General features: G+C 39.3%; 1 protein-coding gene, 1 long non-coding RNA gene and 1 pseudogene across 5 annotated transcripts in view; 1 reads left to right on the plus strand and 2 right to left on the minus strand.

Annotated features, from left to right (window-relative positions):
* Positions 1 to 2,330: 2,330 nt before the first annotated feature.
* On the minus strand, positions 2,331 to 6,215 carry LOC109373139 (tRNA wybutosine-synthesizing protein 2 homolog; annotated as a pseudogene).
* Positions 6,216 to 11,113: 4,898 nt separating this feature from the next.
* Positions 11,114 to 15,664, minus strand: LOC109373140 (uncharacterized). Of its 2 annotated transcripts, XR_002122163.1 has the most exons (6): positions 15,594 to 15,664; positions 14,810 to 15,038; positions 13,985 to 14,155; positions 13,466 to 13,646; positions 13,271 to 13,377; positions 11,114 to 11,152 (listed from the first exon to the last, which is right to left on the minus strand). It is a non-coding gene; the product is annotated as an uncharacterized LOC109373140 (long non-coding RNA). The 2 variants fall into 2 exon arrangements; XR_002122162.1 differs by lacking the exon at positions 11,114 to 11,152 and having other exon boundaries at positions 13,041 to 13,377.
* Positions 15,665 to 15,765: 101 nt separating this feature from the next.
* Positions 15,766 to 25,014, plus strand: part of CSTF2 (cleavage stimulation factor subunit 2) — a 34,823-nt gene continuing 25,574 nt past the window's right edge. For all 3 annotated transcript variants that reach the window (XM_019626790.1, XM_019626792.1, XM_019626791.1), the window contains exons 1-7: positions 15,766 to 15,891; positions 16,998 to 17,076; positions 17,880 to 18,049; positions 18,743 to 18,879; positions 19,356 to 19,475; positions 19,590 to 19,727; positions 23,789 to 23,912. In XM_019626790.1, the coding sequence (XP_019482335.1) occupies positions 15,834 to 15,891; positions 16,998 to 17,076; positions 17,880 to 18,049; positions 18,743 to 18,879; positions 19,356 to 19,475; positions 19,590 to 19,727; positions 23,789 to 23,912 (826 nt within the window). In that variant the 5' untranslated portion in view covers positions 15,766 to 15,833. The remainder of the gene's footprint in view (positions 15,892 to 16,997; positions 17,077 to 17,879; positions 18,050 to 18,742; positions 18,880 to 19,355; positions 19,476 to 19,589; positions 19,728 to 23,788; positions 23,913 to 25,014) is intronic.

Consider the following 25,014-nt stretch of genomic DNA (forward strand, 5'->3'; position numbering starts at 1 on the left):
AAAAATGGATTTTTCTGATTCCATAATCTTGTCAATTAAGACAAGTGGTTAATGTAATGTTTAAATTATGTTAAGAGAATTCCTAAAGCTTTGCTTTGGCCCTATGGGGACACTTGAATGAGCTCAAAACGCTATTGTGGGCAGCCCTGGCAGAAGAGACAAGTGCGGGAGAACATGACCTTGGATCGCAGCAATGTTCTGAGATGTCCATATGGGATTTTGCTTTAGGGGGATTGGGTTAAGATCAGGCAAATCATTCTGTGTGGAGATAATCTGAACTATATCAGTAAAGTAAGTAGAAGTGAGCGATTGTGAATGTGCAATGCTAGTAGAAAAACAGGTTTTATTTTGTTAAGTTATTCACTAGGGAACCAACTTTAGTTCTTTCTAATCCTTTTTCTTCAAACCTGCTTAGCTGCAAGTTGCAGAAAAGGAAGCATGTGAAGACACAATGGGACACTTCGGGGCAGGTAAATGACATATATTAATGGTGGAGTCATGTTGGTTTGCAAGGTGGAAACATGATTTTTAAAACTCACTCATTAAAACCAAACATTCCTAAGTGTATGTGGGAGATACAGTTTACTTATTAATTAAAAAGTCTTTTTTCTCAGTCTGATAAATTATGTAAAAGGATTATTCGTATTTTCAGAGAAAAGCTGTTCTCTTTTCAAATCCACATCTTTTAAAAAGAATGATTACCTTTTCATCTGACACTTTTCCTGTTTCTAACCTTAGAAAATCCAGAATAGTATTTGAAAAAAACTATTTTTTTAAATTTATCTTCGACATCTGCCCTACTCCATTTTGCTTTGTGACTTCTTCGTTTAACAACAAATTATCTAAAAAAATAAAAAAGATTAGTGGTAGGCAGAGGTTACAAGGCAGTAGATTGAGCACAAAGGATATTTTAGGGCACTAGAAATACTGTGTAGAATGCTACAATGATGGATATATGTCATTACATATTTGTCCAAGCCCATAGAATGTACATCAAGAGTGAACCCTAAGGTAAACTATGAACTTTGGGTGATTATGATGTGTCAATATAGGTTCATCAATTGTAACAAAAGTACCACTCTGGTGGGGAATGATGAAAGTGGGGGAGGCTATGCATGTGTAGAGGCAGGGGCTATATGGAAAATCTGTGCCTTTCTCTCAAAATGTCTGTGAACTGGCGCTGGCCCTTGCCCCTTTGAGCCTTTGCCATGCTTTTGCTTGGGCCCGCTCCAAATCCTTTGGAGTGTACTATCTCTTCCAATAAACTTCTCTTTCACTACTTTAACAAAAAAATTCTGTGAACCTACAATTACTCTAAAGATAATAAAGTCTTTTAAAAAGAAGACAACTCACAGGATGGAAGAAAACCATTTGCAAAGTATATGTCTGATGAACTCCTACAATTCAACAACAAAATGACAAACTGCCCAATTAAAATATAGACAAAAGACTTAAATAGACATTTGTCAAAGAAGATATACAAATGGCCAACAAGCACATGAAAAGACGCTCAACAGCATTATTAGAGAAATGCAAAATAAAACCACAAGGAGATACCACTTTCTACCCATCATTCTGGCCATAATGAAGAAAACAGAAACAAGTGTTGCTAAAGGTGTGGAGAAACTGGAACCTTTGTACATTGTTGGTGAGACTGTAAAAGGGTGCAGCCACTATGTAAAGTTTGGCACTTTCTCAAAGAGTTAAACCGAATTACCACATGACCCAGCAATTCCACTCCTAGGTATATGCCATAAAGAACTGAAAGCAGGTATTCTAAAACAATCTAAAATGACTGATAATTGCCTGCCTCTGTGATTATATTAAGTAACATTGAATTATTCACTTTAAATATGTGAATTGCAAGTTATATGAATAATATCTCAATATAGTTGCTATGCGCACGCACACACATACACACACACACACACACACACACTTACACATATTGGGTTGTCGGAAAAGTCATGACATATTTTTTGTTTTTTGTTGCAAAAATGCGTCATGACTTTTCCGACAACCCAATATATATGAAATGAAGTACTAATATTCTACAACGTGAATGAACCTTTAAAACTATGCTAATGGAAAGCAGCCGGTCACAAAAGGCCACGTATTATGAGATTCCATTTACCAATATGAAGTGTCCAGAACAGGTAAATATATAGAGACAAAATATACATTAATGGTTGCCCAGGGCTTGAGGGAATGTGGATTAGGGTAGTTAGAGCTAAAGGTTACAGGGTTTCTTTCTGAGGTGATAAAAATATTGTAAAAATGATTGTGATAATGGTTCCACAACTCTGTGAATATTCTAAAAGCCACTGAATTGCATACTTTAAATGTCAATTATATCACAATAAAGCTGTTTTTCTAAAAAAAAACAAACAAAACAAAACATTTCACAAGGGGCAAGGGGATTAGAACTTGGATTGAGCTAATAAGTTAAGGGGATCGACTAAGGGGGCTAACTCGCACATGGAACCCTGTGCCCCAGGATTTATCTCCTCTAGTGAACTAGAGGCCAGCGGTTCCAGCCCAGATCTAGGACTGTGATCCACATGGGGAGCACAGGAGTTTACTGGCTGAATCTGCAGGATGTGTCCTCCGTGGCTCACTGTGCTCTTGCTGATGAAGAACGGCAATGGGGGTTTCTACAGACTGAGCCCACTTTTGCCACTCCAGCTTGGTGATGACCACCAGCATTGCCTTCACAGCAACCCTGGTAGTTTTATATTTCTGCTGGTCACTGGTAATTTGCTGAGGATAATGACAGTGCTTCTTCTCCTCTATTTTCCTGCTTCCAGGAAGCTGAGATTCTTACCCCAGAAAAGATTCCACATTTTGGTGGACGTGCAAAATGCCCCCAGTGTCCTGATGTAACATTTGGCAGCAATGACGCAGCCTTCTTCAGTGCTGAGGACCATCCTCAGGATTACACCATCAGCGATGTACAACAGTTTCAGCTACAAAAGGTATAAATACAATGAAATGAGGAACAGCAGTACCATCAAATGGGACATAGCCACAGCACGGCAAGAAGAAAAATGACCATGTAGATTTTCCCAATTCTCTTTTCCAGTTGTGTATTTTGAAAAGAAAAGAAGGGGAAAAAAGCCAATTCTTCTCCACTTTGTTCTGCAGGAAATGAGGACAACTCATGTTTCATGAGTTATCACTCCAGCTTAACATTTCTCCAATTGTTTTCCTCTCCAATTTCTTTTAGAGCAGGCAATCTGCATCTTTAAATAGCACTCAATCTGAAGACCCACTGCTTTATTTCAACCATTTAATTATCTTACTTCAATGGTCCCAGACCTTGGCTGCTTACCTAACCCCTCCCCCACCCAATAACATGCAATTAACTTTCTACACTGTGTCACTCAAATTCTCTGAGTAAAATCATTCGGTATGAGTGCAGTATGTTGTATAGTGAGATGATGAAGGCAAGCAATACAGTTGGTCCTGTTTTGTTTTTGGAGAAATAAATGTTTTCTGAACGTCGTTGCCTGATAGTTTATGTGGAAAGTCACTCTGAGTTGTCCAAAGATATAGTTCCCCTGCACTCACCTTGTTATCCTCAAAGTATATTGGAAACCCATCTGCTACTCCATTTTTGTCTCACAGCAGCTACAGCATGAGGATTCCAATCACAGGTATGGATGAAGGCCGCGCCAGCATGCACTAGAAATGGCAGTGTAAAACAGCCGATTCCTACAAGAAAATTAGACACTGCTTGAGATCATGGGCCTCAGTGGCCAACCATAAAAAAGGTTCCAAGTTATTTCTGAGACTCAGAAATAGCAATCGCCTTGAAGGAACACCCAGTTTTGGACTGAGATGGGAGTTAATTTCTTATAATCTCAGCCAACAAATTAAAGAAGGCACAGTGAAACTGACGAGCTCAGATGTAAGACGTCCCCTTATTCAAATTTGTAAATGACTATACTCTAGACCTGTTAGAGAGAGTCTTTATCTTCCTCCCCGTTACCAATAAGCAGAAACTTAGTACTATCTTGACTGGAGCACTTACATACATGTTCTTTAGGGAGAACATAACATTAATACAAATATTTACAAGATACATAGACCAAACATTGAATACTTTGAGTATTTATACCATACACATATCGAGGGTCAGTTCATTCTAGGGGATAACTGAACAGTAGTGTTCAAGGAGATGGTAGATGGGGAGGTATTAGCACTCCTTAAATTACTCCAGGTGGAGTTTGAAAAGTTATTTGAATGATAATCTAGTAGAGAAAATTATAAGAAAAGAACATGTCAGGCATGGGCATCATGGGAGAAGGCTCACAGGTATAAAAAATGTGGGTACTGACACTCAGGAGGATGTTTTTAGACTTCATCCATAGTAAAATAGCAAGTCCCTTTAGGAGGAGAACCACATGATCAAAAGGAAGACACTTTCATCCTAAAGGAATCACTTTAAAGAGCTTGCCTGACAAGGGGACATTAAATTTGTTAGTAGGACAATAAATAATTTTTATTCTATTAACAAAAAGAGATTTGGTATTCAGTGCATTTAATATGAATAAATCACATTCAAACAACATAATTTTTTCACCCTCCAGGAAGTGGAGCTTTATCTTCCCCCCCTTGATAAAGACTCAAGAGTGGACTGAACCTGAACGGCGTTCTGGGGAAGAGGCGGCTACCTCAAGCCAGTGGTCTCAAGAATTGTCACCTTCATAGAAATGCCCTAGTGCTTGTCCAGTACAGGGCAGTGATGGCACTCGCAGCTTCTTGGTGATGATCTCAAAGGAGAACAGGCACTGGCTCACATTAAAATTATTCCTAGGGAAAGAAATATAACAAGAAGGGAAGCTGAATAACACAGGCATCAAACAAAAAAAGCGAGGGCTCACGGTTGTTCATGACATTATAGTAGCTAGTTCAGACAAGAATTGAAACTAGTAAAAACAGCTAAAACATAAATGCTTACTACGTGGCAGGCACTGTGCAAAGTGTGTGTTCTATATCATTTCATCATCATCTCAACCACCTCGTGAGGTTATTAAACCCATATTACACATGAGAAAATTGAGGTCCACAGACACACAGCCAAAAGGTAACAGAGCTGGCATGTGAACCTAAGGTGTCTGACTCTTAGTTTGTGCTCTTAAACTGTATAGTACAATGGACATTTGTCTCATTAGGGAGACCACTTCATGGATGGTGTAGGTGCCTGACCACTGTGCTGTACACCTGAAGTTGAAGCTGAATAATACTGAATGTCAACTATAATTTCACTTCTATATAGTCACAGGATGTGGAGTACAGCATAGGGAATAGAGTCAATGGCAATGGCATTGTAATAGCTATATACGATGTCAGAGGGGTAGTAGACTGGGGGAGGGGGTTATCACTTTGGGAAGGGTGTAAATGTCTAACTATTACATTGTTTTCTATACCTGAAACTCATTAAAAAAAAAAGAAATCTTAGGTATAGTGGTACTTGTTAGAAAAAAAAATTGTATAGTAAACTATCCTTTAGGAGAGAATCGGATTACGACCCTTCTACCTTTCTATTTTTCTTTTGACCCTCTTAACCACTTCTTATACACACACACACCCCTCCAAATGGGTTTCCATTGGCTCTACTACAATCTACTAGATCTTTCATATTCTAGAAGACATTGTGATTTACTAAAAAGAACCAGGGTTCCTTGGAGAAACTGCTGATTCTACAATGGCTGTGGCAGGGAATATATAAAATGAGTATCCTGTAGTGCCAGAAAGTAAAGAAGTGCTCAAAACACAAACAATGGGGTCATGCCAAAGGGACATAGGAACCAAAGCGACAGAGCTTCCAATGGACTAAGCTGAAACAATTTGAGAGACAAAACAATTCTTCTTTATACAAGAATACTGAATTTATGTAGACTCTCACCCTCCAGGAAGTAAAACTTTATCTTTCCCAACCTTTCTTGAGTGTGGGCTGGACTTAGTGACTTCCTTCTGAAAAAAACAAGGTATAGAAAGTAGGAAATGTAACTTTACAGAGGAGAAACCCAGCAAATACTGCCTTGGCCAACTGATCAAGGCCTTGATATAATATGATGAGAATGGCATTTTAGCTGTGTACTCTTCCTCCCAAACACCCATTACCCCAGTCTAATCATGAGGAAAGCATCAGAAAAATCTCAGTTGAGGAACAGTCTACTAAATACCTGAAAGCAGTACTCCACAATCTGTCAAGGTCATCAAAACGAAGACATTCTTATCAACAGTCACAGTCAACAGGAGCCTAAGGAGGTATGACAACAATGTAATGTGGTATCCTGGACTGGATCCTAGAACAGAAAAAGACACTAGGCAAAAACTAAAGACATCTGAATAAAGTATAGACTTTAGTTAATAGTAATGTATAGACTTCAGTTAATAGTAATGTATCAGTGTTAGTTCATTAATTGTGACAAATGTACCATGCTAATCTAACATGTTGATAAAAGGGGTAACTGTGGGCAGGGCAGGGGGTGGGTGGATATGGGAACTCTCTGTACTATCTTTGCAACTTATTGGTGTATCTAAAATTATTCTAAAACACAAAGTTTACTTTAAATAATCACACAACTTGGAAGAAAAAGAAGTAAGAGTTAAATCCCAGCTTTTATCCTTATTAACTGTGTAACCCTATACAGATCACTTTCTAAGCTTTGTTATCCCTGTTTGTAAAATACATAAGAGTGCTACTTTTTGTAGTGATATGTGCAACTTGGTAGTCTAGGAAGCTCCGGACTCTCCTTTCCCTGCCCATGTTAACATTTTAACCAGACACTAGCTATTATAAAATAACTTTATAGGAGCTCTGGAAAACAGTCTACAGCAACCAAGCAAATGCTTAATCAAGAAAAAGACACATAGAAAATGGAAGGAAATACCACAGTGTTTTTACTGACCTGTACTCCCCTCCCTTCCCCCATATGCACTGCAGCACCATCCAGGGGAAACAGTGGCCCAGCTGCCAATTCCATCCCAACTGGAGAGAGAAAGCTGAACCTTTTTTTACAATGCTCTAATCTGCCTGGGGGGCTCACTTAACTTGGAGTTCAGACAGAGGAAAGTGGCACAGCTTGGATCTCAGGCTAGGAAAAGCCACAGGAAATGGTTTGCATTGCTCCGGAAAGCTACAGAAGGACTATAGCTTAACAACACCTGGGGTAAGCAATTAAAGTTAGAAAACACAACAGAACTTCAGAGGTACCCAGAAAAAGCAGAGGTGAGACTCTGGGAAATGAAGACACTTAAAAACAGATGTATATTTAGGGGAATTGAAAAAAGTACACACACCGGCCCAGACAAGATGTATGCCTAGAAAAGATCTAAGACCACTTTAAGCCTTCATATGAGGCTTATCCCGAGGCTCGCAGCAAGCCCTGCTGAATAGTGAATGTCTTTCTCAGCACAGAGCCCATCTGCAAAACTTTTCCCAATAATTAATTTTCAAAAGAAAAATCACAAAGCATACAAGGAAACAAGAAAATGTACCATATTCAAAAGAAAGTAAAATGGCAGAAACTGTCCCTGAAAAAACATAAGCATCAGAAGTACTAGACAAAGAAACTGTGGGACTTGAATCAATGGAATTGCACTAGATATGTATGATATAGGGGGAGGAGTGGTGCAGTGAATTGGGGGAGGGGGGTTGTCACTTTGAGGGGTAAAAAATATAAGTATTGCACTGTGTTGTACAGCTGAAACTAATTTTTTTAAACAAAGACTAAAACAACTGTCTTAAATATGCTCAGAGATAAAGAATGCACAAAGAACTAAGGGAATGAGGGAAATAATGTATTTTATAATAAAAATGAGAATAACAACAAAGGAACCAAACAAAAATTCTAGAACTAAAAATATAATAACTGAATTGAAATATTCACCAGAGGGGTTAAACAGCAGACTCAAACAGGAAGAAATAATCAGGGAAGGTGAAGACAGATAATTAGAAATTACAGAGTCTAAGGAGAAAAAAAATAGAATGAAGAAAAAAGTGGACAAAGAGCAAGAAACTTACGGAACATCATCAGGCAATATATGCATTCTGGGGAGTTCCAGAAGGTTAAAGAAGAAAGAAAGGAGAAAGGGGCAGAGAGATTACCTGAAGAAATAATCATTAAAATCTTTGCAAAGCTGGGGAAAACCATGGATTTAAAGTTCAAGAATCACAACGAACTCTAAGTAAGATTAACCAAAAGAGGGCTACACCAAGATACATTATAATCAAACACTCAACAGCCAAAGTCAAAATCTTGAAAGGAGCAAGAAAAAAAAGCAGCTCTTCATAGACAAGGGAATCTCAATAAGATTATCAGCAAATTTCTCAGTAAAAACCTCAAAGATCAGAGGGATGAGGTAATAAAGGGCTAAAAGAAAAAATATGTCAATTGATAATTCTATATTTGGCAAAACTGTCCTTCAGAAATAAAGGCAAAATTAAGACATTCTCAGATAAATAATATTGAACATCACAAAGGAGATTTTAGCCACAGCAATTAGGCAAGAAAAATAAAAGGCATTCAAATTGGAAAGGAAGAATTAAAATGACCTCTGTATGTAGATGACATGATCTTATATGTAGAGCATCCTAAATACCCCCTGCCCAAAAAAACCCCAGAACTACTAAATGAATTCAGCAAAACTGCAGGATACAAAATCAATATGCATGAATTAGTTTCTATACATTAACAATGAACAACCTGTAAAGAAAATTAGGAAAACAATTCCATTGATAATAGCATCAACAAGAATAAGCAAAGGCAACAAAGGCAAAAATAAACAAGTGGAACTACATCAAACTAAAAAGCTTCTGCACAGCAAAAGAAACAATAAAATGAAAGAAAAGGCAACCTACCCAATGGGAGAAAATATTTACGAATCATACATCTGATAAGTGGTTAATATCCAAACTATATAAAGAACTCATACAACTCAATAACAATAAAAAAAGAACCAATGTAATTAAAAAATGAGCAAAGGATCAGAATAGACAGTTTTCCAAAGACATACAGATGGCCAACAGGTACATGAAAAGGTGCTTAACATCACTAATCATTAGGGAAATGCCAATCAAAACCAGAATGAGATATCACCTCACACCTATTACTATGACTATTATAAAAAATACAAGAAATAACAAATGTTGGCAAAGATGAGGAGAAGAGGGAAGGAACCCTTATGCACTGTTGGTGGGAATGTAAATTGGTGCAGCCACTACGAAAAACAGCATGCAGATTCCTCTAATTCCTATAAAAATAGAACTACCAAATGATCCAGCAATCCCACTTTTGGGCATTTATCCAAAGGATACAAAAACATTAACCTGAAAAGAGATATGTACCCCTATGTTCACTGCAGCATTATTTGCAACAGCCAAGACATGGAAACAAGCTAAGTGTCCATGGATGGATGAATGGATAAAACATAATGTGGTATACATATACAATGGAATATTGTTCAGCCAAAGAAAAGGAATGAAATCTTGCCATTTGTGATAACATGAATGGACCTTGAGGACATTATGCTAACTGAATAAATCAAAGAAAGATAAATACCATATGATCTCACTTACATGTGGAATCTAAGCGGGGAAAAATCATAGATACAGAGAACAAATTGGTGCTTGCCAGAGGCAGAGGGTGGGGAGTGAGTGAAATGAGTGAAGGTGGTCAAAATGTACAAACTTCCAATTATAAAATAAGTAAGTCTTGGGAGTGGCGACTATAGTTAATAACACTGTACAGTATACTTGAAATTTGCTAAGAGGGATCTTAAAAGTTCTCATCACAAGAAAAAAGTTGTAATTATGTGTGGTGGTAGATGTTAACTAGACTTATTGTGATTATTTTGCAATATATGCAAACATCAACATATTACACTGTATACCTGAAACTAATATAACGTTATATGTCAATTATATCTATCTATCTATCTGACAAAGAATAAAATACTCAGGAATAAAACTTAACCAAGGAAGTGAAAGACTTTTACACTGAAATCTACAAAAGTTTGATGAAGGAAACTAAGGAATACACAAATAAATGGAAGGCCAACCCATGTTCATGAGTTATTAGAGTCAATATTGTTATAATGTCAATACCACCAAAAGTGATCTACATATTCAAAGCAATCCCTATTAAAGTCCTAATAACATTTTTTGCAGAAACAGGAAAATCCATCCTAAAATGCATATGAAATCTCAAGTGATTCTGAATGGTCACACAATCTTGAAAAAGAACAGCATTAGAAATCTCACATTTCCTGATTTCAAAACTTACTACCAAGCTACAATAATCAAAACAGTGTGGTATTGGCATAAAGAAATACATATAGATCAATGGAATAAAATAGAAAGCCCAGAAATAAACCCTCACATATATGGTCAAATGATTTTTGACAAGTGTGCCAAGACCATTCAGTGGGGAAAGGTCAGTCTTTTCAACAAATGGTGCTGGGAAAACTGGATATCCACATGCAAAAGGAAGAAGTTGGACCCTTACCTTAAACCATATACAAAAATGAACTCATACTGGATCAGAGACCTAACTGTAAGAGCTAAACCTATAAAACTCTTAGAAGAAAACAGAGGAGAAAATTTTCTTAACACTGGATTTGACCAAGATTTCTTGGATATAACACGAAATGTACAAGCAACAAACAAAAAAATAGGTTAAATTTGACTCCATCAAAATTAAAAACTTTTATACATCAAAGGACCCTATCAAAAGAGTAAAAAAGATACCCTCAGAATAGGAAAAATATTTACAAATATTTAAAATGCTTACAAATCGGGCTGGCCAAGTGGCGCGTGGGTTAAGAGCTGGCTTGGGACGCCAGAGAGCCCCGGTTCAGATCCCACATTTGAGGGCCAGTGACACTGCCCTCTACAGCTAAGATGCTGAACAACAGTTCAACCTGGAGCTGGGCTGCCTGTGAGTCGCTGATGACGGTGTAGGCTGCAGCCCCTGTGGCAGTGGGTTGCCATGGGCTACCGTGTGTAGCCAGCAGCCAGCGTGAGCGGCCAGCAGCCGCAGTGAGCGGCCGTCCAGAAGCCGGTGACTGATCTGCCTCGCCAGAGAAGAGCGCAATGATGGTGCCAACTTGGGCCAGTGAAGCAACGTCCTCCACAACTAGACTGAAGAACAAAAGGACAGTAACTTGTCTGTTCCCCTTCCCCCAATTTCCCAATAAAAATCTTAAAAATATATATTTACAAATCATATCTTATAAAGGATTAGTACCCAGAATCTCTTAAAAAAACTCATACAACTCAACAACAAAAAAACCAAACAACCCAATTTTAAAAAAGGGAAAATGACTTATTTCTCCAAAGATATACAAATGGGGAATAAGCACATGAAAAGACGTTCAACCTCATTCATCATTAAGTATAACAGAAATATACATATATTGGTCTCTGCCCCAGTTCCTGGCACAGAGCTCCTAAAACCCTTGTAATTTCCTAAGTGATAAGAACACTAGGAGCATCTCTTATTCTAATATTTGGCTTTGACTCCATCCTTGACACAGGGCTCCTAAAACCCTTGTAAGTTTGTAAGTGATAAGAGCATCAGGAGCACCTTGTGTTCTAATGAGGCACCTCTGGGTGGATTCCCGGATGGGGTGACCAAGACATGATTAGAGGCTTGGAATTTTCAGCCCAACACCCCATCCTTCAGAGAGGGGAGAACTGGAAATGGAGTTAATTGTGGGAGACCAGCTCCCACAAATCCAGGGGTTCCCTCAGGTGGAGTCGGCATCAGCGAGGAAAGAAGAACATGCGGAGACACAGGAGCACTTTCAAAAATTAATGTCTCACTTTATTTTTAAAGCATGTCCTTTGTATACTGGACAGGTTAACTATTTACATCATTGAGCTGTTTTTCCCAAAGTTGTTTTTCCAAGTTTAAACCTTTACCCATTAGGAAATTGTTTTCTACATAGTTTCAATGTTCCTTCCTTCCCAGGGTCTGTTTTCCTTAGAAGTTTGTTTTTCTCAGAATTTTACTTCCTCTCGATGTTTCCATTACAGGGTACAGCAAGATCTGTTATTCACTAATGACTAACTTTTCGTAACTATGTTTCAATTTCTTCCACTAATGGCCAGAGCTGAGTTCCTGCCTTGGCACTTAAAGGATGTTTACTACTTAGCAACCATTTCAAACACTACTGGCTAAACAGGATCTTAAGAATTATAAGGTGCATAACTTGTCTATCACTAAGAAACTATCACTAAGAAACTAACAGTAAAACATAATTATTGTAATATGTCCAAAACTCACTTATTTAAAGAAAACAAAACAATCAATATAAGAAGGGGTGTCAGATCTTTATCCTACTGCGGGCATCCAAAGGAGAATTTAAAAATTTTTTAAGATATAAAGCAGTATCTGTTTCTCAGTCAGAGCTTCAGAATTTGTCACAATTGCAGTGTGCTTGGCCATGTCAGACACTGAGGCACAGCCGGCTCCCAACAGTTAATGATTGATCATGCCTATGTACTGAAACCTCCATAACTGTCAGAAAAGGAGGGGGTTCAAAGAATTTCCAGGTAGGCGAACACATCCACCTACCAAGAGGGTCCCCAACTCCATGGGGACAGAAGTTCCTGCAGTCAGGACTCTCCCAGACCTTACCTTATTTATCTCTTTTATCAAACCAAGTGTCCATCAATGGGTGAATGGATAAACAAAATGTAGTATATACATACAATGGGATATTATTCAGCCTTAAGGAAGAAAATTCTGACACATGCTACAACATGGATGAACCATAAAAACATTATGCTAAGTGAAATAAGGCAGACACAAAAGGAAAAACAGTGTTATGATTCCACTTATATGAGGACCTATAGTAGTCAAATTCATAGAGACAGAAAAAGGGGTGGTGGTTGCCAGGGGACGGGGGCAGTGGAGAATGGGAATTAGTGCTGTATGGGTATAGAGTTCCAGTTTGAGAAAATAAAAAGTTCTGGAGATGGATAGTGATGATGGTTGCGCAATGTGAATATACATAATGTCACTGAATTGTATACTTACAAAGGGTTCAAATGGTAAATTTTATTTTACCACAATAAAAAAATAGCATACTAAAATTATCTCCCAGGTATTGTGAGAATCAAGTAAGATCTATGTAGAAAAGCTTTATATTCTATATGGCCCTTCACAAATATTAGCTCTTTTAATCATTATCACCCTGTTTACCCCAACCTGATGCCATTATCCACATGCTCTCTCTACCCACTCACGCTCACCCAGCAGCATACTGTTGGAGTTGAAATGCTGTCCAGTGCCATCCACTTTCATTTTACTAAATTCTGGATTCCATGTGCCAAGCCAACAGTCTCCCAGAGATCTGGTTCTGAAATAGAACAAGCCCCCCCAAAAAACAAAAGTTTTAGACCAGCTTGGTGGATTCTAAGGAAAGAACTCAGACTTTCTCCACTTACTCAGTTTTCCCCAGTGTTTAACTTGGAAGCAATCCTCATTCAGCAACAAGAGGTCACCATGCCATTGCCAAGAACAGGGGAGATCTTCCTCCAATTCAGTTGACCACCCACCTCCTTGGCCTGCTACCAAGCAACGTATCTTACAAGGCAGCCTTTGAGCAGGTGAAGGATTCTGAATTTTCTGGGAAAGGAATACAGGAAATGTATTCACTGAGCATGAATTGAGAGCAAAAGTAGTTAGATAAGAAATAAAAAACAAAAGCTATATAGATAAGGTGTGATCTTTAAAATAAAAAAAGAAAAAAAAACATGAAAATGCTAAAATCAAGACCAGAATGACCAGCTTTGGTGGACTGGACAACTCTCTATAGAGTAGCCTCAGAGCTGAACCCTTAAATATTCCCAGAAAACACAGATATTGCTGCAGAACCAGTGTGATAATGCAGTAGTGATAATGCACTTAGGAGTGATGTTTCTTTCTGGAAAGCAAGCCAATGGTACCGACATCCAGATACTGACCAGTATTCACGCGTCAGCAGGCAGGTGCTCTCTGCGGGCTCTAAGTTTCCTTAGCTCTTCAGGCGCTGCTTACTGAGAATTTCTCCTAACATGGATAATAATACCGTGCCATCCAGAATCTTTTTCATGCCATGATGCCTGTTCAGGAGTTGCTGCCTTCCCAGGTATTTCCTGGAGGAACAATGAGGGGTTTCATTCCATGACTCTTTGAAGAGCTTTAAATGTGGGTCAAACATACAGTAGTACTTAACCCAGCCTTGGAAGTTTGACCCGCTATGGCCAGGAGAAAGGGCCCGAGTCTCTGTGCCCTCACAACTCTGAATGTCTTTGCTTGCTTCAATTGTACGTTATCTAACATTCTTAGTGTCATCAACAAGATTGGATAAGAACTCAGAACTTCCCCACAAAACTTTCTGCCAATGACCCCCAAATCTTGCCTATCGTTTCCCAAATTCTGATTCTCCACTACATACCCTTTCTCTTCTGCTCAAAGCCCCCAAATAATACCTATTCTATATATTTAGTCCCATTTGTGTAGTAATGCATCTTCCCTAGTTTTCCTCTAACCTCTTCATACTGCACCTGTATCAGTGTTAAATGAGGCTAAACCATAATACCTACAACAGTGTCAGATGTCCCATCTTCTGTCTTCATTTTGCTATAACAGGGAGGCAAAAGAAATGTGTCACTCTGGGAGTGTCACAGTGAAGTTTCCCAAGACTCCCATGGACAACAGACACTGAGGCCGGGGTCACTAGCACATGGCCTATAAGTGAAACTCAAATATAAAAAAGCAAAAGCTTAAGAAATAGCCATTGCACATACCTCCTCTTTTATAACCAGTAGAGTAGGGTTGGTTGAGGAAATGATAGAACCAACAGTCAATTCTCCTCAGATGGTTAATCGCAGCAGAACAAGCTCTGGCTAAGTGCCTTAACCTATTCTTGGGTGGTTTATTATAGTGAGTCATTGACCCAACATCACCAGGTCACATGCTCTTTCTTTTCCAAAAATGGTAATAAACTATGTAGCCATCCACATTCTCTTAGTTATCCTGGGAGACAATGGATAGAGCAGTAAGCATTCAGTCTCTGGAACCAAAGCAACCTGAATTCAAACTATGCCTTAGCTGCTTGCTGTGTACCACTGGTCAATGATGTTTCCTGTTCTGATGTTTTCTGATACCCTGCCTGCCAAAGTCCTCCGCCGCCCCGCCCCCATCATCAGGAACACGGAGCCCGCGGGCTAGGCCGGCGTAGATAAGGGTCTGTTCTCCTTTTACCTCCTCATCTGCTCGGCTACGTTAACGCCTTAACGTTGAATGCCCCTCACTCTCTTAATCTCCAGGCTGCCGCCACTGTCTTTCCCCATCTCACTCGGTAAACTCACAGTATTTGCAAAAGGATCATTTGCACGCCGCTGGGGCGGGGCCAAACATTTCCCTCCCCTAACAGGGCGTAATTAAAAATGAAAGTGCCACGGTTGTTAGCAAATGACTTCCCTGTGACTATGGTAAAGCCGCGGCTTCCATCTTTATTGTGGTCGCAATTACTCGCGTTAGCCTAAGTAAAACATGAATAATACAGGCTTCACATTAGCCTGGGCCTACCTGAATCCGACTGTGAACGCAGTGATTCTCAGCCGGCAGCCCGGCCCAGAAGGGTTAATGCTCTCGTGGAGGAAACCCCCCGCCCCCGGACTGTGACGCAGTGACGCCAGGGGAGGGGCCCTGCGTCCGCCCGGCCCAGGCGTTTCCTGTTCGCGCACAATGCGGAAGAATGTTGGGCGCTGGGCTCACGCGCCTCACGGAAGTGTGTCCTGGCTCACCGGAAGCCTCCGGAAAAGGACGATGGCGGGTTTGACTGTGCGAGATCCTGCGGTGGATCGTTCTCTCCGTTCAGTGTTTGGTGAGAGGAATTCGGTGGAACCAAGCATGGGGAAGGGACAGAAAGAGTCAGTGAGCGGCGAGGAACGCCCCCCGCATCTCATGAATCGGCGCGGGAACCGGTGACGGGTCCGGCGTGCGGCTCTCCCTGCCTCTCCTGTGCGGCGGGCAAAGTGGCGGACTCGTGGGCAAAAGGATGCTCCCCTGACCCCGAGGTTTTGGCAGCCCTTCCACGATGTGGCTGAGAAAGTTAAACTAGCGTTCAGCTTCTATGCGTTTCTCCTTTCACGAGCTTCAGTTTTGTAGAAGCGAACGCGCATGGCAACTGTCCCCTACTACTACTAAATCCCCGCTCCCAGCATACAGATTATGTGCTAAGATCCTTGTGTCCACTTCCCGCCCTCTCGTAACGACTTTCATCCTCTGCTTTTAGCCAGGAACATTTTAGTTCGTAGAGGTAGCGGTTACCTGGCGTCTTACGGTGGATTGTAAATAAATGAATGAATGAATGATTAAGACGTCGTCAAAGAAATTTTAAAGAGGATCGAATCTATTCTAAGTAATCTTTCCAGCCGAAATAAGTTGTTTTTTTAAAGTATGTGCGGTGATTTTAAATCACTTTTGGAAGGGACATGACAAAACAGTTCAGAATAATTATTAAACATCTTTCACTACTTTCATGGTTATTCTTTAAGTGTGTGTGTGTGTGGGGTGTGTGTGTGTGTGTGTGTGTGTGTGTGTGTGTGTGTGTGTGGTGATACGGACATATGAGCCGGTTTTAAGAATTAAAATTGTTGCTATTTTTGGTAGTTATTGATAAGACTTTCAGACCTTCAGGTAAATAGCAATGCCTAAGTATTTTTCACCAAAGTTGAAAATCCAACACTTGTCAGATTAGCCTGAGAACTGATATTTAGGAATGTCTACACCTTTTGTATTTAGTTTCAGTGGTTTATTTCTCATTGCAACTAAAGTTAGCAGACAAGATTGAAATCTTGGAACCGGGGTTGGAGGAGCACTGTATTTTGAGCAAGTTATCACGTTTTCTGATATAAGTAGGCACTGTTTATTTTCTTACTAAAGATCTACATTACAAACTCAGAATTTTCATGTTACGTATTTTCTTAGTGGGGAACATTCCATATGAGGCTACTGAAGAGCAATTAAAGGACATCTTTTCTGAAGTTGGACCTGTTGTTAGCTTCAGGTGAGGTTCCTTTTCACTACCTGGTGGGAATTTCTTTAAAAATCACAAATTTGGCCCTTAGTAATAATGACAGTGTTTATACTTAAGGTGACTTTACACATACATTCTTCATTGTTTGTTTGTTTGTAACAGCTTCATTGTGATATAATTCACATATCATACAATTCACATTCATTTTTTATTAAAAGATAGATTTCTTTAAATATATGTGGGTATGGGCAGACGGCATTCAAAGTACATGCCATTTTCAAGTATGCCCAGGCTTTTACTCTCTGCTAAGCCCTTTTGTGTTTCCCATGCACATGTGTTCAGCTTCAGGGTCAGCCAGGTATGTGTAACTGGTTGGGGTTTTCTCCAGAATCTGCTGCACATGCACACAGTCAATCAAAAAAAAAATGTGCTCTCTTCAATAAGGATTATAACCTCAGACTAGTGGAGCTGTGAGCATTCCCTACTCCACTGCCCCTGTAATTGTTACTTCTACAGACAACACTGCTGGGTATGGGCTTTTCCCACCACACCAAATTGAGCAAGCCCCTTCGCTAGTCACAGAGAAGCTACTGGTCTTTGTGACCTGACCTGTCCTGGAAAATCTTCCTGTCAACTGAGCTGGGGGATGGATTCATTTTTTAAAAAAATGTTTATGCATGTCAACTGAAATTGAGAAGTTAAATGTTTAAAAAATATTTCAGTGAGTAATAAGGTTATTTGTCTTACAGTTGACCAAATTAGAATATGGCAATGTTAGCAGGAACCCTGTGTGTATGTAACATTTGTGCCTGATACTTGGTTCTGCTCTCCAGGTTGGTATATGACAGGGAGACAGGAAAGCCAAAGGGATACGGCTTCTGTGAATACCAAGACCAAGAGACAGCTCTTAGTGCCATGCGAAACCTGAATGGGCGTGAGTTCAGTGGGAGAGCACTTCGAGTAGACAATGCTGCCAGTGAAAAGAACAAAGAAGAGCTGAAGAGTGAGTATAAACCCAAGTTGTGGGCAACATGAGTTAGTAAAGATGTAATAATGAAGATTTTCCATTTATGATATATTTTAGCATCTGCTGAAATGGTTACCCACTCAGTTTCTTTACTTGACCCACCTGAGGTGCTTGCATTAGGGAACTGTATATCTTTGAGACACAAGGTAAAGTTGACTTTAGAAGTCATTCAGTTGCCAAGGAGTTGATTCCAGTTGAAGATGAATTCAGGCTCACCAAGCAATTAGTAGTGCTAACTATGTCTGGTGTTTGCCACTCCTGTAACTGTGTTGGCCAGATCTATATCTGGTGGGGATACTAAGGCATTCGGTTGTTTTTGTTTTTTTTTATGAGGTTTATAGGTCCAGGAATTCCATTTTGAAATTAGCATCTTTTTCTGTTTAAACTTTTGCTTCTGAAATGGCTTGTCAAAGAAAATTAATGTGCCTAATCCCTAATTTAGGTTAACATTGTCCACCTGTATGATCCTGGTCCCAGCTTTGCTCTTGAGAGCAGAAAAGACATTCTGTCATTTCCTCCCCAGAAGTAAGAGACATGGAAATCATTACTCAGCTCCAGAAAATTTAAAGTTATCAGTGGGTCCTTAAACAGCCCTGGAAAGTAGATACTTGAAACGATTTATCTCTTTATTTTGCCTTCTTATCTTTTTTGTACTTTCTTCCTGATCAGGCCTTGGCACTGGTGCCCCTGTCATTGAGTCACCTTATGGAGAGACTATCAGTCCTGAGGATGCCCCTGAGTCCATTAGCAAAGCAGTTGCCAGTCTTCCACCAGAGCAGATGTTTGAGCTGATGAAGCAAATGAAGGTGAGAGGAGGCAATAAGTTATGAATAAATCCAGTCCCATCAAATTTTCAAGAGTTAAGTGATAAATTTAATGGAAATGATTCCCTGAGCTCAAATAGAAGGTTTGCCTGTTGACCACCATTTCTTGCACTTAAGTATTCCATGTGTGCACAGGGTGTTTTGTATTTTGTGCAAAGAGCTTTCCATTTTTGTACACAAACACACCAACACAATCTGCCTAGATTTCTGTGACCCATAGATAACAGGTGGAGATATTAAAATGTGGCTTTTTTCCTAAATGGTAGTATAATGGTATTTGAAATGCCTCTTCCTCCTCTTGTCTGCCTTGACTAAGATTTTGTGTGCCGTGCAAAAACCAGTGATAGCTTAAAAAGGCTCTGGAATGCTACATTTCTCAGATGGAAATGGCTCTAAATAACTATGAATTTCTAAGTAATAGATATTGAACCTGATGGTGAATCTGCTTATCTTCTCAGCTGTGTGTGCAGAATAGTCCCCAGGAGGCACGGAACATGTTGCTCCAAAATCCTCAACTGGCTTATGCTTTGCTACAAGCACAGGTAGTGATGAGAATTGTGGATCCAGAGATTGCTCTGGTGAGTACTTCTGGTTCATTTATGGAAATGCCAGGGTAAACCTTGAGTGGGGTAGGAACTACTTGATTGCTTTGTTAAACAGACAACTCATAGATTTGTCTTTTCACTTTGTAGAAAATTCTGCATCGCCAGACAAATATCCCAACATTAATTTCAGGCAACCCGCAGCCACTCCACAGCGCTGGGCCTACCGCAGGATCCAGTGTGTCAATGAACCAGCAGAATCCTCAGGCACCTCAGCCCCAGCCTTTGGTAGGGCATTTGCTCCTTAACATTTCCTTTATCTGTTTAAGAATGTCATTTTCCTTTTAGGAGGATATATTGAAAGATGAAAAGTCAGGAGCCAGAGATGATAATTAAAATTTCCAGGCAAAAAAAGCAGTTTCCAAGTTGCAGAGCATTTGGCATCTGAATGAATATAGATCAGGTGCCAGGTTTGTAAAACAAAGAGATTCTGCCTATATGCTCTATTTTTATAAGTTAATTTTGTGTGTATGTGCATGTGTGACACTGTGGTTGGCACTTTGTTATTCCATATACACTGTTTCACTTAGTACTTATAACAATTGTATGAAGGTGGTACTCTTATTGTCTCCAGTCATACCGATGAAAAAAGTAAGGCTAGCTTTCTAAGTGTGACACAAAACCCTGAAGCCATAAAACATCAGTACATTTGAAAATTGAAAAACCTCTCTGTGGAGAAAAAGAAATAGACACCAAAGACAATTAGCAAATTGGGAAAAAAGTATTTGCCATACACATGATGGACAACCGGCTGATTACTTAAGAGCCTTTAATCATGTTCAAGAATGTTTATTGCCATATTATAATAGTGAAAAATTAGAAACATCTTAAATGTACATCAGCAGAAGAGTGGTGAAAATGTGCTATACCCCGTAACAGTTAAGTAAATCATGTGTGTCACCATGAATGACTTTAAAAAACCTAATTCCATACAGCAGTTAAGATGAACTAGGATATGTAGTATTAACGTGACTTAAAAACAGTACCTTATAGAAGTGAAAGGAAGTGAATGTGGAAGCATTCCCCAAATATGGGAAATACGTGTCTGCATATATCCCAAAAAGATTTTGAATGAGTTGTAAAGAATATGTTCAGTATGTAATGATTTACATAAAACGTCAAAACATCTATAAGAATTCTTTTTTTTTTTAAGATTTTTTTTTATTGGGGAAGGGGAACAGCCAAGTTGTAGTCCTTCAATCTTAGTTGTGGAGGGCACAGCTAGCTCAGCTCCAAGTTGTCGCCATCCTGCCACCATCAGCAGCTAGCAGCTGCTCAGCTCAAGCTGCCGTGTTCAAACTTAGTCGCAGGTGGGCATAGCCCACCCTCCCATGCGGGAGCTGAACTGGAAACCTTGTTGCTAAGAATGCACGCTCTAACCACTGTGCCATCAGCTGCCCGCTGGCAGCTCAGCTCAAGGTGCCGTGTTCAATCTTAGTTGCGGGTGGGCATAGCCCACCATCCCATGTGGGAGTCAAACCGGTAACCTTGTTAGGAGCACGTGCTCTCACCAGCTGAGCCATCCTGCCAACTTTTGGCAGCTCAGTGGCAGCTCACCTCAGGCACAGGTCACTGGCCCATGTGGGAATCGAACCAGCGACCCTGTTGCTCAGAGCTTGCATTCTTAATTAACTGAGCCACTTGGCCGGCCCTATAAGAATTCTGAAGTGGTTGTCTAAGAAGGGGATATAGGGTATAGGATATTGGGGAAGACCATATGGGAGATTTCAATTGTATATATAATTTATTTCCTAATTTGTGTGGTTAATGTTATGTATAATATATCTGGAATTTTTCATAATAAAAAACAGACCTCTTATAAATTAGTAAGAAAATTACCAGGAACCCAGTAGAAAAGTATGCAGTGGACATAATCAGTTCACAAAAGTGGAAATCCAAGTATATATTACATCAGCGGTTCTCAACCTTTCACAGGGGTCGCCTAAGACCATCGGAAAACCCATATTTTCGATGGTCTTAGGAACCACGACACCGCTCCTCTATCCATCTCCAGGCCCACTTGCAGATACGCCCACATACGAGTACCCGGTGACCCCTGTGAAAGGGTCATTCGACCCCCAAAGGGGTCGCGACCCACAGGTTGAGAACTGTTGTATTACATATATGAAAAAGTGTTCAATCTCAAAATATTGGGTTGGAAAAGTCATGATGTATTTTTTCTATGTTTTTCATTGCAAAAATGCATCATGATTTCTCCAACAACCTAATAAGATAAATGTAAACAGAAAGTACAATAAGCTACCATTTTTCACCTATCAGATTGGCAGAGGCAAACAGCTTGGATGGTTCATACAAAGGTTTAAGATGGTGGTGGGCAAACATCTTCTGTAAATGGCTGGATAGTAAATATTTTTCGCTTTGCAAGCTGTGGAATCTCTCCTAAGTACTCAACAATGCCATTGGAATTTGAAGTCAGCTACAAACAATACATAAACAAATATGCGTAGTTATACTCCAATAAAACTTTATGAAACCAGGCAGTAAGCCAGATTTGGCCATGGGCCATAGTTTGATGACCCCTGCTCTAATTCATTAAATGCTTTTTCGGAAATAGTAAGGAAATAAATTATGACTCCGAAAAGTTAACTAGTCCAAAAATAACATAATTGCAAATGGCAAATCTAGGAACTGAACCTGGTTCTGTCTACCCTTATAGCCTGTTTTCTCTTGGCCACCACACTATACAATTTTCTGTTGCAGAGATTTGTGTTCTCTGAGTGTATATGTGATTTTTTTTATGACTTAGCTTTTATTCTTTCTTAATTGGGCTCTTCTATTCCAAGAGACTTCTCAGTTCTCTGGAGACTACAGAGGTGAAAACATAACATTCCCTTTTCCTCCAGGAGTCTTTCTTTTATTTTCGTTTCTTTCTTTCTTTTTAAGTTGTAAAATGTATATTTATTCTTATACTTCTGATCAGTTGTACAACTTATCTAGGACAAATTACCAGGTAAATTTTACACTACTTCTTCAGGACTGGTGTTTTTCAGTGACTTCAAATTTGAAGTCAGGGAATGCATTCCTGTCTGTTTTGCTATATATTTGCTTAAGCTCAGCCCCCTCTCCAAATCTTGCTGATAATCTGGGCCAGTATCAACAGGTCCTCCAGATGACTGCCACTTAGTTTTATATTCTCTAATCTTCTCCATGAAGAGTTTCTTTGTATGATCAAGTTCCTTATTAAGTGCCACTGCTCTGACACCAATAGTCCTCCTCAAATGGACTGAGATTGCAGACTGAATGAGAGAACCTGAAGAGCCTCTGAAATCTCATGGTGATTCTGTTACTTGTACTCGGTTTCGAGCTGCTATAGCCACCACTGTCGCCACCATTCTACTTCTGGCCCTGGCTCCACCCCTACCCGCCTATTCCTTCTCCAGCTTTAATGTAGCATTAAAAAATAATGTTTCCCCAAACCAGAATTATATCTGAGGACAGGGATGAGAAAAGATTGGTCAAATAATTTTTTTTCCGTGTTAAAAATGTAGACTGCCAGCAGTTTCTTTTTTAAAAAGTCCCAGTCTCCTCTTTTTCTCCTTGGGTTCAAGGCACTTTTTTTTCCCCACACATCGCCAGGCCCCAGTCATGAAGTCAACAATAGGTGCTGCCTGCAGCCGCACCACATTGTCAACCTTGGCTTTTAGAATATGGCCCATCTTATGAAAGACAGTTAGAGGAATATAATTAGTAATGTTATAACTATTTTGTAGGGTGTCAGGTGGTCACATGTCTTGCTAGGGAGACCGCATCATGGATGGGATAGAGACTTGATCACTGCACTGTACACCTGAAGCTGATGTTGTATAATATTGTATGTTAACTATAAGTGAATAACTATATATATATATATATATATATATATATATATATAGTCATGAGATGTGGAGTCAAGGGAATTGTAATAGATATGTGTATGTGTGATATTGGGGGGGAAGTGTGGTGGCGGATTGGGGGAGGGGTTTGTCACCTCGAGGGGTAAAAAATATAACTATTGCACTGTGTTGTACAGCTGAAACTAATTTAAAAAATGTGTATTTCACAATAAAAAATAATTTTTCAAAAAAGCACACACACACAAAAAAATGGTCCATCTTAACCAGGCTCTTCACGTGTATTATAACTTCTCTTCAAAGTGTTTTATAAATCTAATGCTGCATGAGAAATGCTCTACAAAAAGGATATTTGGTAGACTATTTGGGGGTGTCAATTTGAAGAATTCTTTAAGGCCATAGGCTATGTTTATTGACTCCAGTTTTTCTCTTGGTCAGGGTGGAATGCATGTCAATGGTGCACCTCCTTTGATGCAAGCTTCTATGCAGGCTGGAGTCCCAGCACCAGGACAGATATCAGCTTCTATGACAGGCCCTGGCCCTGGTGTCTTAGCTCCTGGAGGTAGGTTTCATTTGTAGCCTTCACTGTTTTGGTATTTTGCTCAGGTTTTATTATAGCAAATGGGATAGATCTTGATATGAGATTAATACACAGCTAGAAAGTATATATCCTAAATGGAGGAAATAGTTGGTTTCTTATATACAAATCCTATATGCCTGATTACAAGAACAGGACAGTAAAGTGGAAAAGTACAGTAAAACCTCCAAGTTAATAAAGGGAAAATTAGAATGAATGAAAACTAGACCAAGCTAGCAAATACAGAGAAAAGGAAATGACATTGTGAAATAAGTAATAATAAACGGGGAGTAAAGTGGAAGGAATAATATCTCATATAGTGATTATTTTACTAAATGTGCATGGACTGAATTCTCCCATTAAAAGCCAGAGATTAAAAAGCACTTGAAAAAAATACACAGAATACATGGTCATGTTTCTCCTTATTATACTGAACAGACATAAAATTGAATTTCGTAAAAATAATCAGACTAAAGAGCAAAAGGAAAAAAGAATTTTAGAAACTATATTTTCATGGGAAGTATGTATATAGGAATTAATAGTGTTTTGCTATTACACTTGTAGCTTTTTATCATTCAACAATGGTAACTAAAAAAAGTTATGGTTGAAATAGTGATCCTCTATATGAAATGCCTGTATGAATGCAAGTATATCACTATTGAAAGTTTTTGTGCAACAAACTTGCTTCTTGATAAATTATCTAATTTGGGTTAGATTGACTATAACACTACTCATGGGGGATAATTTAATCTAAATTGTTCTGTTTTATACAGAGCAAAGTTGACAAGGAATGGAAGAAGGGATTTTTAAAGAAATTCCAGCAAACTCACAATTTTTATTTATCCTATAGAGTTAAATTATCTTTTAGTGAAAGAAATAGATTCTGTAATTTATACATTTGTAGTTATAGGTGTGTAGTTCACCATAAAAGATCACAATTTGTAATGTGGTCCTACTACACATGACAAGTACAGAAGCCAGGACATATGCAGCTCATTACATGAGTTGAAAGACATCTGAATACCCTGTTCAGTGAGACAAGTGCACTGATCACTCACTTGGATGTCACAGCAATGCCAGATTGCTA

Source organism: Hipposideros armiger, unplaced genomic scaffold, assembly GCF_001890085.2.
Source record: "Hipposideros armiger isolate ML-2016 unplaced genomic scaffold, ASM189008v1 scaffold_689, whole genome shotgun sequence".
Lineage (NCBI taxonomy): Eukaryota > Metazoa > Chordata > Mammalia > Chiroptera > Hipposideridae > Hipposideros > Hipposideros armiger.